Genomic DNA, 25,945 nt, shown 5'->3' with positions numbered 1-25,945 from the left:
ACGAGGTGCTATTGTCAGCATTCCACTCAACCATAAGCAAAGCATCCCAAAAGTGTAACATGGCATTGACAATGTCCTTTTCTTCAGCAGAGGTGGCTAAAACTAGACAGATGAATGGAACAAAAATAATGGAAACTCCGGCAGGTAAACCTGTTTAGAGGTTGTTATAGAGGTTTATCTTCCACCAAGATGGCAACTCTAAACATATAAGGAGAGTCACAGTGGAATAGTTCAGACCAAAGCATGCTAATGTGCTAGAAGGACTCATTCAAATTTCAGACTTTAATAAAAACAACGGCATGATCTGAATAATGTACATCGCATTTTTTGATAATGGGTTCTTTAAACTGTTTTTAGTGTTGTTTTTTGTTTCTGCATTTTTTTATTTTCCTATATTTTAATCATGTAAAGCACTTTGCATTGTTTAGTACTTAATTATGCTATACAAATAAATTTGCCTTGCCTTGCCTTAAAAGTGCTCTTTCCCCATTCTGACAGTGCTTCGGATATTTTTTATAGATTTGGCACTGGAGGGGGGTCCTGCTCAGCCATGGCTTAATAAAAATAGACATAATGTCTTATATTTTTTTACCTATGAAAAAATCTAGTTTTCTCCTTTTTCAAAATCTTGCACAGCTTTATTTAGGTTTCTGAACAGAGAAAAAAAATTTAAAATTAGATAAAACATTAAGGGTTGAGCTAAAACAATAAAAACTGTTAACAAGTTCAATGCATTTTAATATTACATAATGGCTCTATGCTGATTACCACGGATATGTTAGGTCAAATTTTGCCATGAATTTTGCGAGGCACAGCGCATTAGTTTAATCTAACTTTTGGGACTGATAGCTGTTTTGATCACTGTCATTTAGTTGGAGTGATGTTTTTGTAAAGTACACATTATATTTTCCATCATTCGAAATAAAAAACTTCTATTATGCATTGTCTGCACTTCATCTTCCTGCTGCCTTAAATAATCTGCTGCATCACTTTGTTTGCACATATATTCTTTACCTAAAAATCACACACATTAAAGAAGGGGAAAGCAACCTTAGTTAAAACACATCATCTTTCCAGTTGAAATAGCAGTACTTAAAACAAGTTCATTTTTGTTAGCAAAAGGGATAAACTAGGGATAAACACGCTGGACATAATTATATTCACCCATATTGAGTTTCGAAATAATAATTTTTAGCATTTTGATCTCATCAGTTGTTCAGCTACTAAGCTTTGGCCATGAAAGAGTTAAGGATGGAGTCGACAGGCTGCAGGGTGGTGGATTAGATATTGGGCTACATACTTTTTTACAATCACAGCACAGCATGACTTGGATGCTGTTGTGAGAGAACTTGTGCAGTTTTACCCACTTCAGAGGTTGTGGAGAAGGTGAGTGGAGGTCTTTTAACAGTCAGTGTTTATCCTAGCATCAGTGGGTGAACTTGTACATCCTAAATTATAATCTTCTATTAGATAAATGTTGAGTGGGAATGTTATTTGTATCCATTTTCTGACTATTCTGATTGAAAGGTATGCTTTGGATTACTTATTTGAAATTATAAATGTTTTTTTTTTATTATCTGAGACTCTATTTTAGAAACATTTCATGTTATCTCGGGTGCATCTTCTTCCTTAAGGTCTGGACACTGTGAGAGATGAGGCAAGGTGACGCACCTCTTTCAAAGCAGACAGCTGCTAGTCTGGGATCCAGTGAGTTTCTTCCATTCTCTCATCACTATCTCTGTAATGTGGTAAAAGGCTTCCTCTCATGGGGTTCTGACCTCTTTGTGAGATACAGCTTTTGACAAAGTGCTGTTTTGGTTGCTCCTCCAGTAAGTGCTGCGAGGTGTCTGTGAAAAATGAAAAGTGACAAGATAAAGACATCAGGATAAAGTGAGCTGTGTCTGAGTTGGCAAGTAATGGTCTCATCCAGCCTCTAATGGGATTTACTCTGAGATCAGGAAATAATGACTAATGGTTCTTATTCTCCAAAGGAAACATGGATATGATGTACGACTCCATATTTCCACATTAAAGAGCCGCTCAGCAGACTCACTGACACAAAGGTGTTCTGCTCCAAAGGTGCTCTGCTGTCATATTGAAGATATTAAATTTACAATCTGGGCTTAATCTGTTCAGTAAATGATTCAGCAAGAAGGTATTAACAGCACATAACCCGTAGTTTTGTCTCTGTCTGACACAGCAAAAGGATAAATCTTTCCTAATTTGGCTGAATGTCAGAAATGTTTGGGAGAAAATAGAACTTTACTATTTTTTTCAAGGATTACAATGGCATTTTTAAAAAGTTCAGGTGATGATAGCATGGCTTTGTAAGGCTCTTTTTAAGTTAAATCACAAAATTAGCTCTTATTAAAGGTATAAGTGTGAATGTACTTTCCAACTGGAAATATGTTTATTTCTTCTGATATCAATAAAATAAATTACAATACAAAAAATAAATACATAATAAATGAATAGAAAATAAGTAAATAAATAAAGACTTTCCTTTTATAGATTATAATAAATAACATACGTTACAGACTGATTAGTCTAACTGAAAGTCTCAATCTTTATGTTTGCATTGCCTTACAAATGACTATTTATAAACACATTTCAGATTTAAACTGCATCTTTGATCTACGGCAGCCCAGAGTTGACAAAATAGTTACCGTAGAGAACGCCATTAACTTTAAATGGTATTGCGGCAACAGACTAATAAAATATTATTTATACAATTATAAATGTCAATAATCTTCTTATCAATTTAAAGGTAGGGTGAGGCGGGCGTTGCAGAGGCTATTTCTTACCGTGACGGCCTCCATATTGTTGGAGGGGGAGAAGCGGTTGGAGGAGCGGTTCATGTCGCTGCAGTTTGCAGTCTGACCGTTAGATGTCGCTGAAGATTACACCCTGTAGCTTTAAAAGCATGGGAATTTCCATCCGCAATAGCGCTCATTTGGGACCTTTGTCTCAAGATTTTTAGGATAAAAATGTTGTGACGGTAAAATATCCAAATCAACAGAGCAAAAGTAGAAAACATTTCTGAGGATGTTGTTTGAAGCTTCTTAGAAAGTCATGTTTCACAGTGAAAGAAGTAACTTGGTGACATGAGGTGAAAAGCTATTGAGGGCCCCTAAGAGAGCAAGAATAACTCAATTAATGTGTTAAAGATAAAGTTAAATTGAAAGGTGTGTGTGTGGCCGTTTTTTTTGGTTACCTTGTGGGGAAAATTTCCAAGAAATATGCTACATTTTCGGGATTTAAAGGTAATTATGGGCAGAGCTAGATGGGGGGCCAGGGGCCAATCATTGGCCTTCACTGTGGCCACCCCAACCATATTCTTCCCTCTGATACAGATGGTGGCAGCAGTAATACTCTTAAGTGGAATATTCAAAAACATTAAACATTGTTCATATAGTAACAGTTACTTGACGACAAAAACACTGCGGTTTATTATGCACATCAATATACTAACATTAAAGATAAGTATTCAAGCTCTTTTCAGATCTAAAGAGAAAATGATGTGTATATATATATATATATATATATATATATATATATATATATATATATATATATATATATATATATATATATATATATATATATATATATATGAGAAAATGCAAGTCATCTAGGCTTCTTTGGTTAATTGTTTAATACAAACTTATTAAATAATCACTTTATGATTTTATTGATCTCACAGTGGAAAATTGTCATGATGGGTTCTCAAATGGAGACCCAGTTATGCAGAACACCACTGACACAAGGATGGAAAGTTTAACAGTTTATTTAAAGCACAATACACAGAATGTACTGATTCTGGTTCTGGTCTGGATTCTGGTTCACCGGAGTCTGCGTGAGAGACAGCACAGTTAGTAACTGCAGACAGGGTTTGAATTCCAAAGGTTCACTGATTGTACCTTGAGGGTTCTTGAGTTTTACTTTGGGAGAATCACTGTTGGTTCTGGAGAAGAGGTTTTCAGCAGAGTCCGTTTGCTGCTTCAGCGTCTTACGTCTAGCTAGAGCAGATCTTAGCCTTGGTTTCCCAGCTCTAGCCCGGAGCTGCTTGGAGGTTCTCTGAGAATCTTCAGGGTTTGGCTCTGAGGGTCGGCTCGGCAGGTTAGCTCTTCCAGAGCTTACACGGAGGAGATACGGGTTTCCTGGAAACACAGAGACAGAGGTTAGAATCCAACCTGGATTCAAAGTCATGGAGATTCAACAAGGATCTAGGCTTTAGCGCTGACCAACTGGAGCAACACTGCGGCGTTGAGGCAAGGTCTGAAGACAGCTTATATAGTGGATCCTCTGATGATCTAGATGAGCTGCAGCTGTGCAGGAGGCTCCCTCAGAGGATCCACGGCGGACTCTGCTGGAGAAAGATGGGATTTTCTCCAGCTCCCAACAGTACCCCCCCCTCAACGACCGCCCCTTGGCAGTCCGGAAGAGGTAGATGGGCAGGAACGCTCGTACTCCTCGATGAGCGCAGGGTCGAGGATGTACGAGCCTGGGACCCACTGACGATCCTCCGGCCCGTAGCCCTCCCAGTCGACGAGGTACTGCCATCCGCGACCTCGTCGACGGGAGTCTACGATGCGGCGCACAGTGAAGGCCGGATGGCCATCGACCTCCAGGGCGGGTGGTGGGGAGTCGGACGGTGGGCACAGAGGGCTCGAGGAAACAGGCTTGATCTGGGAGACGTGGAAAGTAGGGTGGATTCGGAGGGACTGGGGAAGTTGAAGGCGGACAGCAGAAGGATTGATGATGCGTGAGATCTTGAAGGGTCCTATGAATCTCGGGGAGAGTTTTCGAGACATCCCCTTGAGGGGGATGTCTCGAGTGGAGAGCCACACCTCCTGGCCCACAGAATACTCGGGGGCAGGACGTCTCTTGGCGTCGGCGAAACGTTTGACTGACTCGGATGATAGGTTGAGTGTGGCGATGGTCTCCCTCCAAATCCTCTGGCAGCGACGGATGTGTTGATTAACGGACAGCACCGATATCTCTCTCTCATCTGCAGGGAAAAGAGGTGGTTGGTATCCGAGACTGACCTGGAATGGGGACTGTCCAGTGGATGCAGAACGGAGGGAGTTGTGGGCATATTCTATCCACGGAAGGTATTGACTCCAATCCACGGGGTTATTGGAAGTGAGACAGCGGAGGGTGGATTCCAGTTGCTGGTTCATTCGTTCTGTCTGGCCGTTTGATTGAGGGTGGTAACCTGAAGTGAGAGAAGGTTTGCAGCCGAGAGCAGAACAGAAAGCCTTCCATACCTGTGAGATGAATTGTGGGCCTCTGTCCGAGAGGATTTCCTGGGGAATGCCATGAAGCCGGAAAACATGTTTGATTAGCAGCTGGGCTGTCTGGAAGGCCGATGGAAGTTTCCTGAGGGGAACTAGATGGCAGGACTTCGAGAAACGATCAACAATGGTTAGTATGGTGGACATACCTCGGGAGACAGGGAGACCGGTGACGAAATCAATGGCTATATGGGACCATGGACGCGAGGGAACAGGAAGTGGTTGAAGCAGACCTGAAGGAGGTTGGTGTGAGGCTTTGTTGCGGGCACATGTGGGGCAAGCCAACACATACTCCTTTACGTCTCTGTGGAGTGTGGGCCACCAGAAACGCCTGGAGATGAGAGCTACTGTCCTACTCACTCCTGGATGAGCGGTGAATTTGGCGGCATGCATCCACTGGATAAGACGGGACCTGACAGATAATGGGACATACAGTATGTACGGTTAGGCGGACCGGTACCTGGATCTGGTTCAGTGGCTAGGGCAGAATTGATGAGGTCCGTTATCTCCCAGTTGACCACTCCAATGGTACATGAAGCAGGAAGGACAGGTCTCTGGATGATCGACGGAGTAGAGACGAGAGAGAGAATCGGGCTTCACGTTCTTGGATCCGGGTCTGTAGGAAATGATAAGGTTGAATCGTGAGAAGAAGATTGACCACCTGGATTGGCGAGGATTTGCCTGCTTTGTTGACTGGATGTAAGCCAGGTTCTTGTGGTCTGTCCACACAAGAACCGGATGCTCAGCTCCCTCCAGCCAATGCCTCCATTCTTCCAACGCCAGCTTAATAGCCAGGAGTTCTCGGTCACCCACGTCATAGTTCTGTTCAGCAGAAGAGAGCCTACGGGAGAAGAAAGCACATGGGTGTATTTTCTGATCTGAGTCGAGCCTCTGGGAGAGAACCGCTCCAACCCCGGAATCTGAAGCATCCACCTCTAAGATGAACTGTTTAGTTGGATCCGGTTGAATTAGTACAGGAGCTCTGGAAAACAAGGATTTTAGTTTCTCAAATGCTGCTTGAGCCTCGGGAGTCCACTGAAAAGTTCGTTTGATGGAAGTCAGAGAGGTTAATGGAAGGGCGGTTTGACTGTAGTTTCTTATGAATCGACGATAGAAGTTAGCGAACCCTAAAAACCTTTGTAGCTGTTTTCGGTTCTCAGGAACTGGCCAGTCTAAGACTGCTTTGATCTTGTCCTCTGAAGGTTTTACCTGGCCGCCCTCGAGCACAAACCCCAAAAAGGTGACTGAAGGTTGGTGGAATTCGCACTTCTCGGCTTTCACGAACAGCTTATTCTCCAGTAGCCTCTGTAAGACAAGACGGACATGTCTCTTGTGTTCTTGGAGGTCCTTGGAATAAATGAGAATGTCATCAATGTACACAAAAACAAACACGTTGAGGAAATCTCTGAGAACATCATTTACTAGGGCCTGGAAGCAGGTTGGAGCGTTTGTTAGACCGAAGGGCATCACCAGGTATTCGAATTGGCCCAAGGGTGTCTTAAAGGCAGTTTTCCATTCATCGCCCTCTCGTATCCTAAGGAGATGATAGGCGTTTCTCAAGTCCAGCTTGGAAAACACTGTTGCACCCTGTACTGGTTCGAAAGCAGAGGCGAGAAGAGGCAGTGGGTATTTGTTTTTAATTGTGATCTGGTTCAAACCTCGATAATCAATGCAAGGTCTCAGGGAACCATCCTTCTTGCCCACGAAGAAGAAACCGGCGCCCAAAGGAGAGGAAGAAGGACGGATTATTCCAGCAGCTAATGATTCGTTGATGTATTTTTCCATAGTTTCTCTTTCGGGTTTGGAAATGTTATACAATCTGCTGCTAGGAAGAGGAGCACCAGGTAAAAGTTCTATGGCACAATCATATGGTCTGTGTGGAGGTAGGGACGTCGCACTGACCTTACTGAAGACGGGGGCTAAATCATGGTACTCAGAGGGAACTGAAGAAAGGTCAGGAGAGTCCATCTCCCCCCCACCTCTAGGGGACCCCACCATAGGGGCAGCGGAACGAAGGCATGTTTCGTGGCACGTAGTGGACCATGATTCCAGGAGACGTTTAGTCCAGTTAATGTGAGGGTTATGCTTCTCCAACCACTCGAACCCGAGGACCAGTGGGGAACATAGAGAGGGAAAAACAAAGAAAGTTATTGTTTCTCGGTGGTTACCTGACAGGAGTAGCTCGAGGGGCTGGGTTTGGTGGGTAACACGATGGAGTCTTTTTCCGTCTATGGCGGACACACTGAGAGGCTGAGAGAGGGTAACGGTTTTAATCTGGAGTTGTTGGACGAGGTTAGAGTCGATTAGGTTACGCTCACAACCTGAGTCGATGAAAGCGGAGAAAGAGAGACTTTGGTTTTCACAGAAGAGTGTGGCTGGCAGCAACAATCGAGGAGATTTATTAGTGTTTATTTGGCCCGCCAGACTCCTCAAATCCTCTGGCGGGCCCCGGCCACTTGATCTTGCCGGGCAGGAGGCGATGAAGTGTCCACTCTCACCACAGTAGATACATAGTCTACTTAGAAAACGCCTTTGTCTCTCCTCAGGAGTGAGCCTGGTATGTCCCACCTGCATAGGTTCGCAGTCCCTTTCGCCTGAATGAGAGGCCTGAACAGGCAATGGGAGAGACTGGGGCTTAGACCCTTGAGTGGGCATCTGCTCTGTAGAGGGAGAACAAACAGTCACGTTATGTGAGGCAGAAGAGAAATTACTCTGCTTCTTAGAACTGTTTCTGGCTCGAATTCTATTATCTAGTCTGATGGAGAGGCGAATTAAATCTTCGAGGGAGGCAGGTTCGTCGAGGGTTGCGAGTTTATCTTTGATCTGTTCGTTTAATGCCATGAAAAAGGCTCCCTTCAGGGCGCTTTGGTTCCATCCGGAAGCTACCGCCTTAACCCGGAAGTTAATTGAGAATTCAGCCACCGAAGAATTTCCCTGTTTTAAGTTAAAAAGAGCTCTGGAATCGATTGTTTGGTCGGTTTCTTGGTTGAATACCTGGTTAAATTCTGAAATGAAGTCGGAGAAATAGCAGTTTAAGCTATCGTCAGAGGCAAATCTGGCCTGAGCCCATTCCAAGGCTCTTCCTGTTAGCTGAGAGAGAACGAAAGTTATTTTCTTGTGGTCCGAGGGAAAACTATCAGGGGAGTTCATGAAAATCAAACGGCATTGGAATAAAAAACCTTTACAGTCTTTCATGTTACCGGAGAATTTCTCTGGGAGACTAGGACGGAACTCTGATGACGTCACAGGCTGTGACCTCGGGGGAGGGACTGGACCCGGAAATGGTTGTTGTGGAGGGGTAGCGTTAGCACTGTTCAAACGACTGGAGAAATTATGGACAAGATGATCCTGGAAATCAATGCGAGCATTTAACTCACTCAGTGTTTGGACTTGTCTGTGGATTTGGGCATCCCGCTCCTCCAGTAGTTGACGGAGATGTTCTGCTGGGCCTTGAGTTTGGCCGCAGTTTTCTGTCATGATGGGTTCTCAAATGGAGACCCAGTTATGCAGAACACCACTGACACAAGGATGGAAAGTTTAACAGTTTATTTAAAGCACAATACACAGAATGTACTGATTCTGGTTCTGGTCTGGATTCTGGTTCACCGGAGTCTGCGTGAGAGACAGCACAGTTAGTAATGTCAGACAGGGTTTGAATTCCAAAGGTTCACTGATTGTACCTTGAGGGTTCTTGAGGTTTACTTTGGGAGAATCACTGTTGGTTCTGGAGAAGAGGTTTTCAGCAGAGTCCGTTTGCTGCTTCAGCGTCTTACGTCTAGCTAGAGCAGACCTTAGCCTTGGTTTCCCAGCTCTAGCCCGGAGCTGCTTGGAGGTTCTCTGAGAATCTTCAGGGTTTGGCTCTGAGGGTCGGCTCGGCAGGTTAGCTCTTCCAGAGCTTACACGGAGGAGATACGGGTTTCCTGGAAACACAGAGACAGAGGTTAGAATCCAACCTGGATTCAAAGTCATGGAGATTCAACAAGGATCTAGGCTTTAGCGCTGACCAACTGGAGCAACACTGCGGCGTTGAGGCAAGGTCTGAAGACAGCTTATATAGTGGATCCTCTGATGATCTAGATGAGCTGCAGCTGTGCAGGAGGCTCCCTCAGAGGATCCACGGCAGACTCTGCTGGAGAAAGATGGGATTTTCTCCAGCTCCCAACAAAAATTTTGCTTTATGTAGATGTTAGTGCTTGTAAATATCAATTTTATGCAGAAAGATTATTGATAAAAGTAGGTAAGTAATCACAATGGAAAAGATGTTCGCCCCAGAACTTACACCTGGAAGAATTTTATCCACTATACATTTGATCTAAGAAGTATGAATGTTTAAATATATGCATCTATTTGTTAGGAAAGGCTTTAAAGTATAGTTTGTCTTTATTTAGAAAAAAATTTATGTTTTTCTCGTTAATTTTCCTGTTGGAACAGTGTAGATTGACCCTGAGGTTCTGGCACCTTTACACTTTTGGCCACCCCTCAGTGTACATTGTTTATTACCTGGCCACCCTTATAAAGATTTTCTGGCTACGCCTCTGCTGGGATCCACAAGTCCCCGTAAACGGACCACTTGTTGGTTCCTTATGGGAACCAACAAGTGTCCCCATGAGGAAGGTCTCTTCTTGGGGTGGGGTTTAGGTTTAGGAAAATGTATGGGTTTAGCTCAGTTTTAGGGTTAGGCATGTGTTGCTAATGGTTAAGCGTAGGCAAAAGGTTAGGGGGGATTGAAGAAGGAACAGATGCACTTTTCCAAAATGGCTGACAACATGAGAAACAAACAACAACAGAAAAAGTGTAGCACTGGAACAACATCTCTGCCAAGATGCTTCAGTTTGAGTTTTCCAAATAGATAATGACTGGATCAATACAATTTGATTTCCTTGAATTTGATTCAATTCAATTCAATTCCAAAACACTGTATCAATACCATGGTGGAATTAAATGGGAAGTACCTCATCAGCCTTTCTTCAATACGCTGCAGGTGTTTATAGCTGTAGGCAGCAAGGATATTCTCTATCGTTCTGTCTTACACCAGATCTGGAGAAGTTTCTGACTGAAGACCTGTGGTGATGGCCATAACGTTCTTCATCTTATGAAGAATTATTATTTATCAACGAATCTCTCCAGAGGTTCCAGAGGAGTTCCCAGAACAGAGGAATCCTTCTTTATTATTTTATAAAGCTTTTTTTAATATATCATTTTTTTCTTCATATCACGTCATTTGGGACAAAGTGACTATCTGACAACAAAGTCAATGTTTGGGGGGGGAGTCATCACAGAGCTCTTATCTCAGTTCCATAGAAAACTTGTGGGCAGAGTTAAAAAAGTGTGTTTGAGCGAGGAATTGTTCAGTTACTGCAGTTCTGTGTGAAGGAATGGGCCAAACTTCCAGTGATCTGTTATAAGAAGCTTTTTAAAGGATACTAAAACCATCTACTCCCAGTCCTAAAGTTTAAAAGGTAATTTTACTATATGCTATATATAAATTCATTTAAAGAAAGTGAAGAAAAAAAAATATTTTTGTTCTTATCCTGATATTTAACACAATAAAAAAGAGAAACTTATAATCCAAACTGACTAAACCAGGACAAATTTAGTCTTACTGAATATCAGTGAGAGAGAAAATGATTATTTTTGTCAAAAGTATTAAAATATCTGCTATTTACTCTTTGTAAATCCATGGGGGAAAAATAAATCTGTTTGCAATATATTTAAAAACTAATCTTAAGTGCACAAATTCTTAATGTTAGGAATATCAGGATAAAATGTGAACCATGGTGAAGCAGTGGAAGTCGTCTCCTCATCAAATCATGAAGCTTTTCGATATTACTGGGTAAATCCTTCATAATTCTCACTGAATCATTATTTCATTCCTGTTTCAAAGTGCCCCATAGGAAATACTACTTGTTCACTTTAGGCCAAACTACAGTTGCTCGGGTATATCAGGCATTGTTTACAGATAACAAGAAACAAGGAGGGGTCAGTTATCTTTGTCATCACCTGCTTGTGATGACTCTGTAACAGAAATACTCTTTTAGTGTGTTGAAACATAGTCCTATAGTTAAGGGCTGCTTAAACTTAACCAACAACAAAAATGAGCAGATGTTGCTGTGTCATGGTGAGAATTGTAATTATTGATAGAGGCTAGAGGTGGTGTTGAAGTGCTTCTTTAAGCCCTAATTAAGAGGACTACGTAAATATGGCATTAAGGAGGAGTAATGAGGGTAAGTAAAACAAGCTAAATTATTGGGAGGTTTAATACAATAGTAATACGCAATATTTAAAAAGGCTCATAAACGGCCATTTTTATATAAATTAAACTGCGTTGGGGAAATAACCATACCCTAATATGCCATTGCTCATCATTTTTAAATATATTGAATTTTTCAAATGTTTTTACATTTTTTGTTATAACGCATTAAATGTATTTAGGTTTTCAAACAAATTTGAGTTCTGTGTTTGCTGTATTTGGCTATTACATCTTCAGCTGTAGCAACACAAATGAACAACATGCCTGTTCCTATGCTCCACTTATCTGGAACAAACTTCCAGAAAACTGTAAAAGTGCGGAAAGCCTGAGTTCCTTTAAATCAAGACTAAACATTTGTTTAGGATTGCCTTCGACTGTTCTAGTTCAACAGTTCAACTGAAACATCATTAGTTCAACTTTTTTATTTTCATTAGTCCAACTGTTTTTAATGTTATTTTTTGTTTCTGCATTTTTTCCTACTTGCTTTGATTCTGTTTTATTTTCCTATATTTTAATCATGTAAAGCACTTTGCATTGTCTTTGTACTGAATTGTGCTATACAAATAAATTTGCCTTGCCTTGCCTTGCCTGAATATCAGTAGACACCTTTGTTGCCAAGGTTTTTGTTAACTGTGGCTTGTAAAACATGTGTTCTAAGAAAACTAATCCTACTGGGTACTATCTGGATGTTATTTTGGGTGCATTTACTCTCTGCTGTATCACAGAAAGGGCAGTGATAGAAGTAGGACGGGGGATGGGTTGGTAGCTTAATTGTTAGAGCTGCAGGTACCAGATTCTACCTCTTTAGACTGCAGCTCTGGGTCTTAGAGCTAAACCCTTGGAAAGACCTAGATTGCTTCCCGTTCCTCCCAAAGGGATTAGTCAAATCCAGGAAACAGATTTCTATTAATGTAAATAAAAAAAAAAAAAAAAAATGGTTGATTACCATTATACATTTATGACATATTTAGACAAAATGGGTGTTCATTGATAAATGACATTTCATAAGTTTGTAATTATACTAATTTATATTACTAATAATAATTATGTATCCTTCAAGGTTTGCTTTTAAAACAAAACCTTAATATAGATTAGAGACTGACATTTTTTCGGGAATCCCACGGGTCACGGGATTCCCGTGGGATTCCCGTGGGATGGGAGTCAGTATTAGTAACGATCACGGGATTGGGACGGTACAGGATTAAACATTAACGGGAGCAGACGGGAGCGGGAGCAAACCAATAGTAACTTCCGCTCTGAGTTTTTCACCCGCGCTCAAAAACAACAAGAATGGGAGTGGTGCAGGAGCGGGAGTCATTCTGAATGGGAGCGGGATGGGAGTGGGAGTAATTTCACCAGGAGTGGGACGGGACAGGATTTAGATTTCTACTCTGGCCCGGGATCGGGACGGGACACCATTTTTTTTCTGTGGGAGTGGGATGGGACAGGAGTGAAAATCCACTCCCGTGTCAGTCTCTAATATAGATATCATTTAAAAAGGACTCTTTAACTGTTGTGGTCACATTTTCTGTCAAGCAAACAATTTTCAATCATATTCTTATCGTGTCTAGTTTATAATTAATCTTATATTAATGGGACAAAGAATTTCTGTTCTAATATTTCCTGTTGATAGATTAGAGGGACTTTATAAATACACTCTGTCACAAGTCTGGATTCCATAGACTTTTTATAATACGTACGATGATGGATAAGACTGTGTCCTGTAGCATTAAGGGAATGGATAATGGAAAACAGATAAATGTGCCATTATGTTAAAGTAATTAAATAATGTGAGTACATTAATTAAAAAAAACAACAACTGAAAATCTGAAATGAAAGGCTTTATTTGATTTGATAGAGAATGATTCCAGATTGCAACAAGCTAGGCTGGACCACAGACAGTTAAAATGGATGTCAGTGGGATACGGTTCATGCTGCTGATTTGGAGTCCTGTCTTCTAGGAATGATAAGCTTCAGGAAGATACCCGGCTTTGATCCAACCATACAATATGACCTCCTCAACAGCAAAAGAAAACTGAACAGCATGTTGTATTTCAGAAAAATAAAAAGAAAGACTTCCCAAGTTGATTGAGGTTATATACTTAACCATGCATCTTTAAGTAGGGGAAACAAAATCTGCTTAATGATCAATAAATGAGAGAATAAAGACATTTTATTAAGCCCAGTTTTGGAAATACTTTTAAATCGGAATGAATTAATATGACATTAGATGTATATTATAATTACCAGCAATAAAGTCTTGAAAACACCAGTTTTTGTGTATTTAATTGGCACCACATGTTTCACTTAGTAATGGAGATTTGTATCATATTCTAAATTATCGAATGGGTTATACTGAGTTTATAATAAGCATTTATTGTAAAGCTATATTCTATTTGGAGATAACAAAACTAGTTCTTTCTAGAAAGAATGATTATCTCTACTTTTTTGAATTTGGATAAAATAGGTCTGAAAGAATTCATTTGAAACAGAACTGAGAACATTTTCGTTAAACTAAAATCTTATTGTATTTTTTTAGGCCAGAGGATAAATGTGCCAGAAATGTTTTGTTATTCAATGATCATAACTGTAATCCAAACACATTCAGCGAGGTGCTCGAGAGTTACAGCTGAGTCTAACTGATTTTAGAAAGCCATTAGGCCTTTAAAGATGTATAGATGTAATTAGAGAAACGGTTAAATTAGCTAAATTTACCGGGTTTGATTCTACTGTTTATTCCTTAAGATCGAAGTGGATATTTAAGAAAAAAGCTCCAGTTCATCCTGCAAAAAAAAACATTTTTTTAACTAACTCTTTTGAACAAAAGCAGTTCAGGCAGAGCTCAGAAGGTGGCGACACTTTGCAGACATTTTTTCTTGAATAATATGTGCTGAAACCCTCATGCAGGTTCAAACTGTTGTTTACAAAACATCAACTGCTTAGAGCCAGTTTATCCATGACACCCATCACTACTGCCATTTTATTCTAGCTTCTGCCCTCTTGCAGACATGCCTCGCCAGTTCCCAAAGGTGACCCTGAGTGAGGCAGCGAAGAAGACACAGCTACTGGCTGAGAAGGTTTACGCTTCAGCACTGAAAGAAGAAGACAACAAGGATGCCCTGTCAATGTTCACTGTGCTTGAGGACTGCCCAATCGGCCTGCAGCAAGCTAAAGAACACGAGCTGCTTAAGGACCTGGCAGAGCAGCAGTCAGAGGAGAGTGTCAAGAGGTTGGCCCTGGTTCATTTCTATCAAATCATGTTTGATTGATTAATTGATAGACTTTATTGATCTCACAGTGGAGAAACGTATTTGTTACATTGGCTGAATAGTCAAAAAGAAGGTGCCAAAAGGGAAAAAAGGTGCATGTGTTATATACAGTATTGCACAGGGTATTAAATGGGTATTTATATAAATAGGTAATTATATATTTAATTATTGCACTGGGTATTACATATAAATTGCACAGGGTATTAAATAGTGATTGCACATTAGTAATTGCAGTTATTGTGCAAGGTGTAAAGAGTTCAACAGTTTGGTATATGTTACTGATTTTCAGGAGAAAAAGCTTGAGGCTTATCCGCTCCAAGTCACTGTCCCTGCAGATCCCAGCAAATACAGATTATCCAGATTCCAGGACAGAGACACCATCAATTTCTACTAGCTCCACCTTTTCATCGGTTTCTGAAAGCTGTCCTGATTTCCAGAGAGTTACTATTAGTGGTGATTACTGCGCTGGAGTAAGTTTAAACCCTTTAAGTACAGTAGGTTTTAAGTAACTTTGCATTTTGTGTATGTGTTCCCTAAAAATGGATTTGATCCTTTTTCCACTTAGGTCACAGTGGACGATTACGAGCAGGCAGCCAAAAGTCTGTTTAATGCTCTGCTGCTAAGAGAGAAGTATTCAAAGCTTGCCTATCACAGATTCTGCAGAACAACAAGTCAATTCCTCCGCAGCGCTGAGAACATCCGATGGGACGTAGATGACGAAGTTTTGCCTGGTATGAGCTGTTAAGCATTTTAGAGCATCTTGTACTCTACTATTATTGTGTGAGCTGATCAGAACATTCTGCCCTTCAGACACATCCCCATGCCCTGCAGAAGATGAGGATCCGTATAGCATGGACAACATCCCTGAAAACCTGAACTATGAGCTGAAGATGATTGATGGGATTGTGTACGTATATGGTAGTGCAGAAAGACTTCAAATGGAACGCCCTAATGATCTTCCTTACCCAGACTTAGAGACCTTTGCTATAGATCTCAGTCATGTTCTGGCAATGATCGCTGATGGACCCACGTAAGTTACCAAAATAAACAGTCTTCTGTCATGCAGGTTGAAAAACCAGTTCTTAACACTGATAGAGCACCAACAAAGCTCCACTTTCATTTTCAGTAAGACCTACTGTCACAGAAGACTAAACTTCTTGAGTTCAAAGTTCCATCTCCATGAGATGCTCAATGAGATAGCTGAGCTAAAGGAGCTGAAACGTGTGCCTCACAGAGACTTTTACAATGTTAGAAAGGTAAGTTTTATTTAAAAGTTTAAACAGGCCCTATTTTAGAGCAAGATTAAAATAACACCTCTAACACACTGGGATCTAAGGTCACTCCAGAAGACAATCAGAATCAGAATCTGAGTTAATCACCTGATTTTTTGCACAAAAACAAGGAATCTGACTTTGGTTCCACCCAGTGGTGGATGAAGTATTCAACATTAGTACAATAGTAAAAGTATTGATACTCGTAGTCAAATCTTACTCAACTGCAAATAAAACTTACCTGGTCAAACGTCTACTTAAGTTAAAGTATTGAGGTACTCGCTTTTGAAAATACCTAAGTATTCAAACATAGAAATCAAAATTTCTACTATCAAGACATTTCTATAATTTTAATTTAACTAATTCTAATCTATTTATTCTAATTTTAAACAAACTTGTAACTTTCAGAAACCACCGGATGTATTGATGCATAGAACCACCTGCTATAGATTCTACACCATTTGTAAAGAATTTGAGCATAAAAAGGCCACAAAAAAGTGAAGCTATTTTATTATTGCTTAACAAACACCTGCAAAAAACCAGATGTGCGATTATCCTCACACTTTGGCTATGGGTTAGAGGTTTAAGGTTAGAATCTATTTCCACAAACTACAACTCTGCTTTGAGAACTCATCCTACGGAACAACTAACGCCTTAATAAGAGTTATAAGCTATTATTAATGTCTGCCCAGAGTTTCTTGCATTTGTAGAAAGTCAAGCAAATCTCTAAAACAGTGGTGTCCAAATTATCTTCCATATTGAAATTGCATTTCAAGAAAAAAAAACAGCAACAGCTGATAAAGCTAAGCTGAGCCAAAATGAACAACTGGTAATGTAGTGGAGTAGAAAGTACAATATTAGACTTTGAAATGTAATAGAGTGCAAGTTATTAGTACCTCCCGAAAAATGACTAAAGTGAAGGTACTCAAAAAGTACTTAAGTACAGTAGTCAAGTAAATGTACTTTGTTACTTTCCACCACTGGTTCCACCTGACCTAGACGCTGATAAATGTTAATCAGATTGACAGCCTGGGGGGGGACAGTCTCTGTGGTGGCTGTTTTATAGTAAATAGCGCTGCCTAGCTGACCTTAGGTAAAGGTCCAAACAGTGTGTGTTCAAGGACATGTGGTTTGCAGAGATGTCAACTGTCCTTGTTCTAACCCTCAGCAGACCTAATTGTTGTGGATGAGCCAAACCACATAATGGATCTTCATCAAACAGATCAAATCATGACTATGTAGAAAATAACCAAAAGCTCCTGTGGAAGTGTGTGCATGAGTAAGGACCAGGTAATTTCCTGGTCCTCCACGGCATTGCAGACTGGTCACAGCCATGGATCAGACCAAAAACAGCAGCTCTATCTGCAAGCTTCAGGAGTTTCATAAACAGAACCACTGAGGTGCAGATCGTGATGGGTCTCGTGCAGGAGAAGATCCTTTTTTTTGTCATTACAATTACAACAGGCGTTTTTCTGTTAATATGTCAGTAATCTGAGCATAAATTATTACCTCTGCCAGGGAGGTTATGTTTCCATCTGCTTTTGATTGGCTGCTTTCAAAATAACTCAAAAAGTTATGGATGTGTTTTGCTGAAATTTCCAGAGAAGGTGCGAATTGTGACTGTCAACAAATGATTAACTTTTGGTGATCAATTTTTTAAAAGATTCTGTAAATACAGGTATTAATTTAAGGTGCCAGAGGAAACGAGCTATTTGGCTGAGGTCTGTGCTCTCTGAATGGTTCTATAGTCTCTAAATTACATACTGGCTCTACCTTTCCATAGGTTTTGAATGCTTTTTATATTTTTATGTTTTTGATTTAAAACTAATATATCCTTAATACTTTACCCGAGATCACTGGAGCCTCTACAAGTGTTTATTTCCTTTTTTTAAAAAACAATATGGAAGAAATGAACATATTATTCCCTTTAGTCAGTGACACTAAGGTAGCAACAAAAACTATCACCCACTGATTAAAATGGACATCCTTCTTGACAATTATAGTTAAGATACTGATGAGAAGTCTGACTTCTTTTCTCCATCGTATGAAATAGATTTATGCCTCTAAATGCAAATAAAAACCAACAAGTTATGTGATGCATTTTATTTTCAAGACTGGTGGAAAGTGCAGAAATATTAGCATAGTAATATTGTTGCATAAATTAGTGTAATCTGGAAATATTTTCTGGTTGATTTAAAAACACCAAACGAATAAAAAAGTAACATAAACTAGCTTGTTTTCCTGCAGTATATGACCATTATAAAATAAAAACAAAGTTTTATTTTTGTCCAAGAAAATGATTTTGGCAGCTTAGTCCTTAAAGTGAATCAAGTTGTTCTCCACATAATTCAGTTTTGGTTTCTATCTTCTAATTTTATTATTCAATTTTAGAGACTTAATAATCTTATTAATTCAGCATTCGTTCACAAACATGGCAGTCTGAAAAAAATATTTGTAGGATTCCAAAAATACCTTTAATTTTAATTCTTTAAACTGTTGAAACAGATGTAAAGCCTGTACTATGTATTTATTCAGTACGTCTTTTTCCTTCAAGGTTGACACACACATCCATGCAGCTGCATGCATGTCGCAGAAACACCTGCTAACTTTCATCCAGGAACGGTACAAGACTGATAAAGACCGAGTGGTCTTGGAAAAAAATGGACAAGAGATGACCCTACAGGAGGTTTTCCACTATCTCAACATGGATGCTTATGATCTCACTGTGGATTCTTTAGATGTCCATGCTGTAAGGAAGCAAACATTTATTTTAAATTGATTATAAGATTTTTACCTGCTGAATTTAATAAGTCATTAATTATTTCTGTGACAATAGCTGATTTTTCTAGATTTTACGTTTTTTTTTGTTTTGTTTTTCATTTGTTTGTTTATTTCAGGGAAGACAAACCTTTCATCGCTTTGACAAGTTCAATTCAAAGTATAATCCCATGGGTGCCAGTGAACTACGAGAGATCTTCCTGAAGACAGACAACTATATCAATGGGGAGTACTTTGCTCGGATCATAAAGGTGCGTCCTGTAGCCATAGTGCAAGCATGCCCAAAGTGGGTCCTCGAGAGCCGCTGTCCTGCAGGTTTTAGAGGTTTCCCTGCTCAAGAACAGCTGATCTCCATTCATAACTAATTAACAGACCTTTGCTGATCTGCAATCATCAGAATCAGCTGAATTGAAGCAGAGAAACCTCTAAGATCTGCAGGACAGCGACTCTGAGGAGATTTTGGGCATGCCTGCCATAGTGGTTCAATTAAAGCTATTGCAGAAAAAGTTCACTGCACTACTCCTTATATCCCACAGGAGGTGGCTGCCGACTTGGAAGAGAGTAAGTATCAGCATGCAGAGCCACGTTTGTCCATCTATGGACGCTCTCCCGATGAGTGGGACAGTCTGGCAAAGTGGTTCATTCACCACAAACTCCACTCACCAAACATGAGGTGGATGATTCAAATTCCCAGAATATAGTGAGTGCCACTGTTAAAAAAATGCAAGCCTCTAATCTAATGAAATTTCATCAAGTAATGAGAGTAAAAATTTTTTTAAGTGATATTTTCAAGGCAAAGAAACTGGTACCCAATTTTGCCAAGATTCTGGAGAACATATTCCTTCCTCTCTTCAAGGCATCTGTGAATCCACAGGAGCACAAAGAGCTTCATGTTTTCCTCAAATATGCAAGTATCATTATTCTATTATTATTTATTATTCTTAATGTACTCTACAAGGAAGATTAACCTTTAATTCTTTTTTATTTAGAATGTATGCAGAATATTAACATCTTATAGATTGGTAATGAAACATTTATCACAAAGCCTTTTCCCGTTAAAAAAGACACCTAAACCTAGAAATTGGACTTGGTGTAAAGATCTCCACATACAAAATTACTGCAAATCAAAGTGAAGCGTTTTAATCATAAAGAAGCACTGCTGTTACAACAAAAAAACGTTCAATAATTTGAGAGAAGTGTAAGAAGGTTAATGAAGCTGCTGAACATTATTTATTCCACCATTTATTGGTTAATTACCGTGCAAAATTTTCTGGTTTGTTCTTTGCAGGTTTCGGGCTTCGACAGCGTAGATGATGAGTCCAAACACAGCAACCACATGTTCTCTTACATGAGCCCAAAACCAGAACAGTGGACCACACATGACAACCCTCCTTACAGCTACTACATCTTCTACATGTATGCCAACATCATGGTGCTCAACAATCTGAGGAAGTAAGATCTAATGACCTAAAATTCTAATTTCAAATGACTCATATTTAGACAATTTTTTTTTTTTTATTGTATCTTCTCTCAACAGTAGATTGTATCATGTAGTATAGAAACATTCAGAACACAGTACATCTAAACTGAACATGACAGATGACAGAATATCCCAATAACTAGAACCAAAACTAAAGTTTGATTCAAAAAAAGTTGAACAGAGTTATATGATGTTGGTTTCACCACAGAGAGCGTGGGCTGAATACCTTCCAGTTTCGTCCCCACTGTGGAGAAGCAGGATCTATCACCCATCTGGTCTCCGCCTTTCTGACTGCAGACAACATTTCACACGGACTGAACCTGAAAAAGGTACTTTGTTGATAGATAGGCTTAACTCTCCTTCACATGTCCTGAAAAATATTACAACCAAAGAGTAACCAGAAAACAGGGAGGAAGTAGATTATGCTGTCTCACTAGGAGGGGAGATTAATTATAAATAAATTACTGAAAATACTTAAATGTGTTCTTTTATTCAAAGCTTTTTTTAACCTTGTTTAAGCTTGTTTTCCCAATTTAGGTGAAATGTCTAGTTTTTTTTTTAGATTCCAGTTATTTTTTCTTAAGGCAACTGAAGATAAGGACAATGTAGCCGTGAAGTAGGGAAAGAAGGCCTTTAGAATAAAGAAATGATTTAAATCAATTAAATTGAGCAGCAACATTAGTAACTCTGAAAACAGGTTAAAGGTTTTGTTTGTTCTGAACTCTGAAGCTGTTTCTGCAGATCTAAATGATGCGTAGTTTGGGCTACCACTAACAATAGACCTTCTTCACTAATACACTTTAAAATTAGGTAGCAAAGCTGTTCTCAAAAAACAGAAATGGTTATACAGATATATTGCATCCCTTAAAGGTACTGTGGAGGATCTTCACAAATTTTTAAAATGACCCACCCTCTCCACTTTATGAAAATATTTCTCCTCATACACGCTCTGTTTAAGAGTGGCTCTTTGCATCGCTCATACAAGCTTACTTTCCAAAAGAAGACTTGCATTTCTTTCCACAGTTTTAGACTCACCACCGGTAAGTGAAATGGGATGAGCACAAAGGACGGCCTTATGTAAACATGTCACCAGAATGATTGACAATTAGGAGGACCACTTTTTTTGATGAACCACCCAGAAAAAACATATCCTCCACTATACCTTTAAGCAAAGAATTTGGCTGGAGCTGAGTAATTAAAAGACATGATAAAGGAATTTAAGAAACTTGAAGGTGTGGCGTTAAGAAAACAATGTTTTGGTTGATTTCCAGAGTCTTTTCTATCTTTCTATACAGAGTCCTGTGCTGCAGTATCTGTACTACCTGGCCCAGGTACCCATTGCCATGTCTCCCCTCAGCAACAACAGCCTGTTCCTGGAATACTCCAAAAACCCACTCAGAGAGTTCCTACACAAAGGTCTGTGTGTGTCACTGTCCACGGATGATCCCATGCAGTTCCACTACACCAAGGTAAAACATGCAGGGTTCTGCTATAAAGAAACTCATACAGATTTATATATATATATGTATTTTTTACACTTCTCCTGCCATGATAGGAACCTTTGATGGAAGAGTATGCTATAGCAGCTCAGCTGTGGAAGCTCAGCACCTGTGATGTCTGTGAGATAGCCAGAAACAGTGTGCTGCAGAGTGGACTAAGCCACCAGGTAACATTCACATACTTTTTAAAAGGAATGTTTTCTCCAATTTTCAATCAAATTCCCCCAAAATGTTAATCAAACATCTTTAACTTCTTCTTTTTTTTTTTTTTAAGGAGAAGCAGCAGTTTTTAGGAGTGAACTACCTGAAAGGTGGACATGAAGGCAATGACATCCGTGGGACCAATGTGGCCCAGATCCGTATGGCCTACAGACACGAGACGCTGTGCAATGAACTCAGCTTCATAGCCGATGCAGTGAAGTCTGAAGCTATGAATTCCTATCAGGACTAAAAGAAACTTCAGACAGAGGAAAAACTTCCGCTATACTCTATTATTGTTTTTTGAAATAAGCGGATGGCTCTGATGGTTAATGTAAAGATGAATGGCAACACAACACCTATAGGGTATCTAACTGAGAGGTTGATTCATGCTTTCTATTACCTTAACCTAATTCTATACCTTTTAGTAGCCCTTTGCACTGAATACCAGAAATGAGAAGAGCTGAGACAACAAAGATGGATTATATGCAACATTTCTTCTGTCTTCTTTCATTTCTTTTACCGATAGTTCAGTGAACTATTGAAAACATTGTTTAACTTAGAGGTTATGACAATAAAAAGTTGCAAGTCTAGAAATTATTTTTGTGTAAACATCTCACCCTTGTAGCTAAACTATAGTACATAACTAAACAGTAGATTACATTTAATATTAAATATTTACAAATACCCACTCCAACCCACCAAAAAAACAAACAAAAAAAGAAGTTTATTCTGCACCAGAAATAGTCAGATTTCCCACATCTATCCTTTGATCTTCTTGAACTTCTTTTTCTTTAGTTTCTGTAATAGTCTTCACAGATATCCACTCTTCTGTCTGCGGGCAATTATGCTGCTGCTGCATCTTCTGTTCAGAGTGCAGATAGCAGTGCCTTCCCCTTTTCAGAGATTATAACAAAAAAAAAAATAAATTAGACAAAGCAGAACCCACCTTTTACCAGTACAAATGAACTTTAAATGTCATCCCCAGCTCCCTTATTATTAAAAACACTCACAGCTTTAGGTATGCAAGCACAGCTATCGTTGCAAGGAGTATGCCACAGATGCAGGTGATGAGTACAACCTTTGCTAAAACAAAAACATCAGGAATGATTTAAAAAAAAGCTGATCTCTACTGGGATGAGAGTCCCTGATGATGCTCTTACCTGCAGGAGAACTTTGTGCATGACTGGAAAACCGTGCAGGTTCTACCTCATTGTTTATGGTTTCAGGGTTGGTTGTGGAGAAAGGAGGATGGGTGGATGAGGAGGATGTAGACGAGGCTGTGAGGGTGGAGTTTGCTGAGTGTGTGTGGTCAGAGGTGCTCAGAGGGTTATCTGTTACTGCATCCTTCAATTGTATTAATGCATCTGTGGATGTACATGAATAACAGCAGATATTAACTTCATATCATTTCAGAAAGGCTTGCTTTAAGTTATGGTTATCTGCAATATCTGTAATTTTCTATTATATAATATTTTTTTTCCCCTAACCTTTCCTCTTCTGATGTATAAAATAACACTTTACACCTCAACTATCAAGCCATGTCTACAGCTCACTTGTCTTTAAAGGCGTCTTTGTGCTTAAAAGTAATTTTTTTCCTGAGATTCTCATTCATCTAGTTAATTGGACTGGATTAGTTAAATACATTAATTTGAGAATTTCATAATTCCTTATTTTGCATCAGGTATATAAAAATGGTATATCAGACACACACAAAACAAAAAGCAAGGGTGATCTAAATATTTTCCAGATGGTAGATGCATAAATACATCTACAGCATTTGCAAGGCATTTTTATAACATTGCCATTTTTGAAGAAAACAAAGCAACGATGCATCATAATCAATGGCGATCTGAATTATTCATATAATGCCATTTCCTTATAATTCCTTCCTTATTGCAAGGAAGCTTGAGCTAGTGCTTTAATAACCTCATCCCAAATTGAAGATAAACAACAATAAAAGGAAAATATATACATTCGATTGAATGCAAAAAAATATATATATAATCATAATAATCAACAATGGAGTTTTATCTATCCATGACCGATTCTATTTAATGTAATTAATTTGATTAATTTTGTTCAGGTTTTTCCTTAGACAAAAAAACTTCACATTATTCAAACTCTTGATATACTCCATAATTAAAGCAGAGGTGGAAATGCATCATTCAATCGACTGGTGATTAAGTCATTTTTATAAGAGGTGACCAGCATCGTGAGCATCATCTATATTTAAGCCAATATTGCTTTTTTAATTTGACCCAAAAATTACTTAGACTATTGTTTAAGGAAGGTAATGATATGCAACAAATACAGTAAAAATCCAGGGTTATCTTAACCATCTATTTAATTTCTATCAAATATATAAAAAACACATATAATATTCAGCAAGAAACATTTGGAACCCCTGATCAAATCTATAACTCTGTTTCTGGATCACATTTGATTTCTAAAAAATAAAACATTACCATCGATGTGTATCATATTTGTGCTTAGGTGATTTATAGCAGTGTGGAATGATAAACTTCTCATAGCACCTGCTTTTTTTTTTTTGTAATAGGTGGAAAATAAAATTAGTCAAACCCGTTTCATTGAAGCAGAACACATCAAACAATGTTGTTACGGACGCTCGCCATGGCACCACTCCAGTCTTGTTTTGGCCACAGTTAACCAGTGCATGGATGCGGGGAATAACTGCAATTTGTTCATCAGTCCATCCAAACCTGAAAAAAGCAGAATATCATATCAGGTTATTTCGCTAAACTACTCTGTGGATTCATGTTAAAGGATTTCTGTGATCTCACCTGCATGTTTCCAAACCTCTGCTGAGGGCATCCTCCACCTGAGCTTTGGAGGCAATGCTGAGTCCAAGGTCCTGGCAGACCTTCCGGGCTTCAGAGGCATTGAAGGCGTACTGGTGCTGGTTTCCGTTGCCTAGGAAACTCACCTGTAGTACACCACCTATACTGTGGCCGGCTGCTGGGAAAACTAGAAGGAACACAGACTACAGTGATAAATTCTGCTGTTGACCAGATTTATGTAAAAAAAAACAAAAAAAAACAGTAAAAATCTATTCAGATGTCTTACCTCTGAAGTTGCTTTCAGTTTGATCAGAGGACACTAAAGAAAACCCCAGAAGAGAAGGGATGCACAACCAGATAATATTCATGACTGGTTAGAGGATGGATGAGGCGTGCTGGGAAAGCGGCAGTCTTACAGAGTTTGTGTTCCTCAGCCAACTCACTCGGTTAAATAGAGGTGAATCTGTTCTCTGGGGTGTGCTGACTGTCATTGCCAGAGAGTAAAGGAAAGGGAAGAGGAAAGTACTGAGAACGGGTCAGATCAAGAGCCATCTTATGTTGGAAGAGAGAACGACCCAGGAGAGAAAAAAATATAACTAAAACGTGAAACGAGACAAAGGTTTGAAGAAAGTCAAAGAACAGAACAAAAACCTATTATGGAGAGATGTTGAGATCAAAACTCGAAGAGGAATTGGAGCATGTTTGTGAAAGTTTTCATTATTTCCAACATCTGAACAGGGTGCCCTATGCTCAGGATTTCCTCTCTCGAGGCATTGCTCAATCGCATATGCACTTGTTATCTCTGGTATCCTCTGGTGAGCCTTTGGCACACGACGACATCCGACTTCCACATAATGATCTCTGCACAAGGCCTGGACACCAGGAAATGACGCAAAGCACGCTGACTGACACTTGCAGGGTTCTGTGGTCAGGAAGGTAAGTATGATAAATGACATCCTTAAGCAACATAAGCTCCAACAGGGTTTCTGTGACCATTCAACTACAATATGCCAGTTTGTATATACAGTTTACAAGAACATTGAATCATTTATAAAAGAGCATAGTAGATGTTTTCCAATTAGAAGAAATGAAAGCAAAGAAG

General features: G+C 39.4%; 2 protein-coding genes across 5 annotated transcripts; one reads left to right on the top strand and one right to left on the bottom strand.

The window, feature by feature from the left end:
• The first annotated feature begins 1,631 nt into the window (after positions 1-1,631).
• On the top strand, positions 1,632-22,642 carry ampd3a (adenosine monophosphate deaminase 3a). Of its 3 annotated transcripts, none has more exons than XM_038297749.1 (15): positions 1,632-1,707; positions 14,554-14,776; positions 15,106-15,286; positions 15,382-15,547; positions 15,627-15,846; positions 15,943-16,072; positions 18,642-18,836; positions 18,985-19,116; positions 19,402-19,565; positions 19,646-19,772; positions 20,154-20,317; positions 20,554-20,674; positions 21,641-21,814; positions 21,901-22,011; positions 22,119-22,642. In XM_038297749.1, the coding sequence occupies exons 1-15, from the start codon at positions 1,653-1,655 to the stop codon at positions 22,293-22,295; spliced, it is 2,340 nt and encodes a 779-aa protein (XP_038153677.1). In that variant the 5' UTR covers positions 1,632-1,652; the 3' UTR covers positions 22,296-22,642. The 3 variants fall into 3 exon arrangements, with proteins under 3 accessions (XP_038153677.1, XP_038153679.1, XP_038153678.1); XM_038297751.1 differs by lacking the exon at positions 1,632-1,707 and adding an exon at positions 10,632-10,756; XM_038297750.1 differs by lacking the exon at positions 1,632-1,707 and adding an exon at positions 11,324-11,521.
• On the bottom strand, positions 22,521-25,321 carry lyve1a (lymphatic vessel endothelial hyaluronic receptor 1a). Of its 2 annotated transcripts, none has more exons than XM_038297753.1 (6): positions 25,130-25,321; positions 24,847-25,030; positions 24,626-24,765; positions 23,206-23,409; positions 23,056-23,128; positions 22,521-22,938 (listed from the first exon to the last, which is right to left on the bottom strand). In XM_038297753.1, the coding sequence occupies exons 1-6, from the start codon at positions 25,209-25,211 to the stop codon at positions 22,770-22,772; spliced, it is 852 nt and encodes a 283-aa protein (XP_038153681.1). In that variant the 5' UTR covers positions 25,212-25,321; the 3' UTR covers positions 22,521-22,769. The 2 variants fall into 2 exon arrangements, with proteins under 2 accessions (XP_038153681.1, XP_038153682.1); XM_038297754.1 differs by having other exon boundaries at positions 22,774-22,938; positions 23,056-23,123.
• Positions 25,322-25,945: the final 624 nt, after the last annotated feature.

The sequence above is a fragment of the Cyprinodon tularosa genome, unplaced genomic scaffold, assembly GCF_016077235.1.
Source record: "Cyprinodon tularosa strain WSP-4 unplaced genomic scaffold, ASM1607723v1 ctg395, whole genome shotgun sequence".
NCBI classification, from domain to species: domain Eukaryota; kingdom Metazoa; phylum Chordata; class Actinopteri; order Cyprinodontiformes; family Cyprinodontidae; genus Cyprinodon; species Cyprinodon tularosa.
Note: the sequence above shows the minus strand (reverse complement) of the source record. Positions and strands in the feature narration are given on the sequence as shown.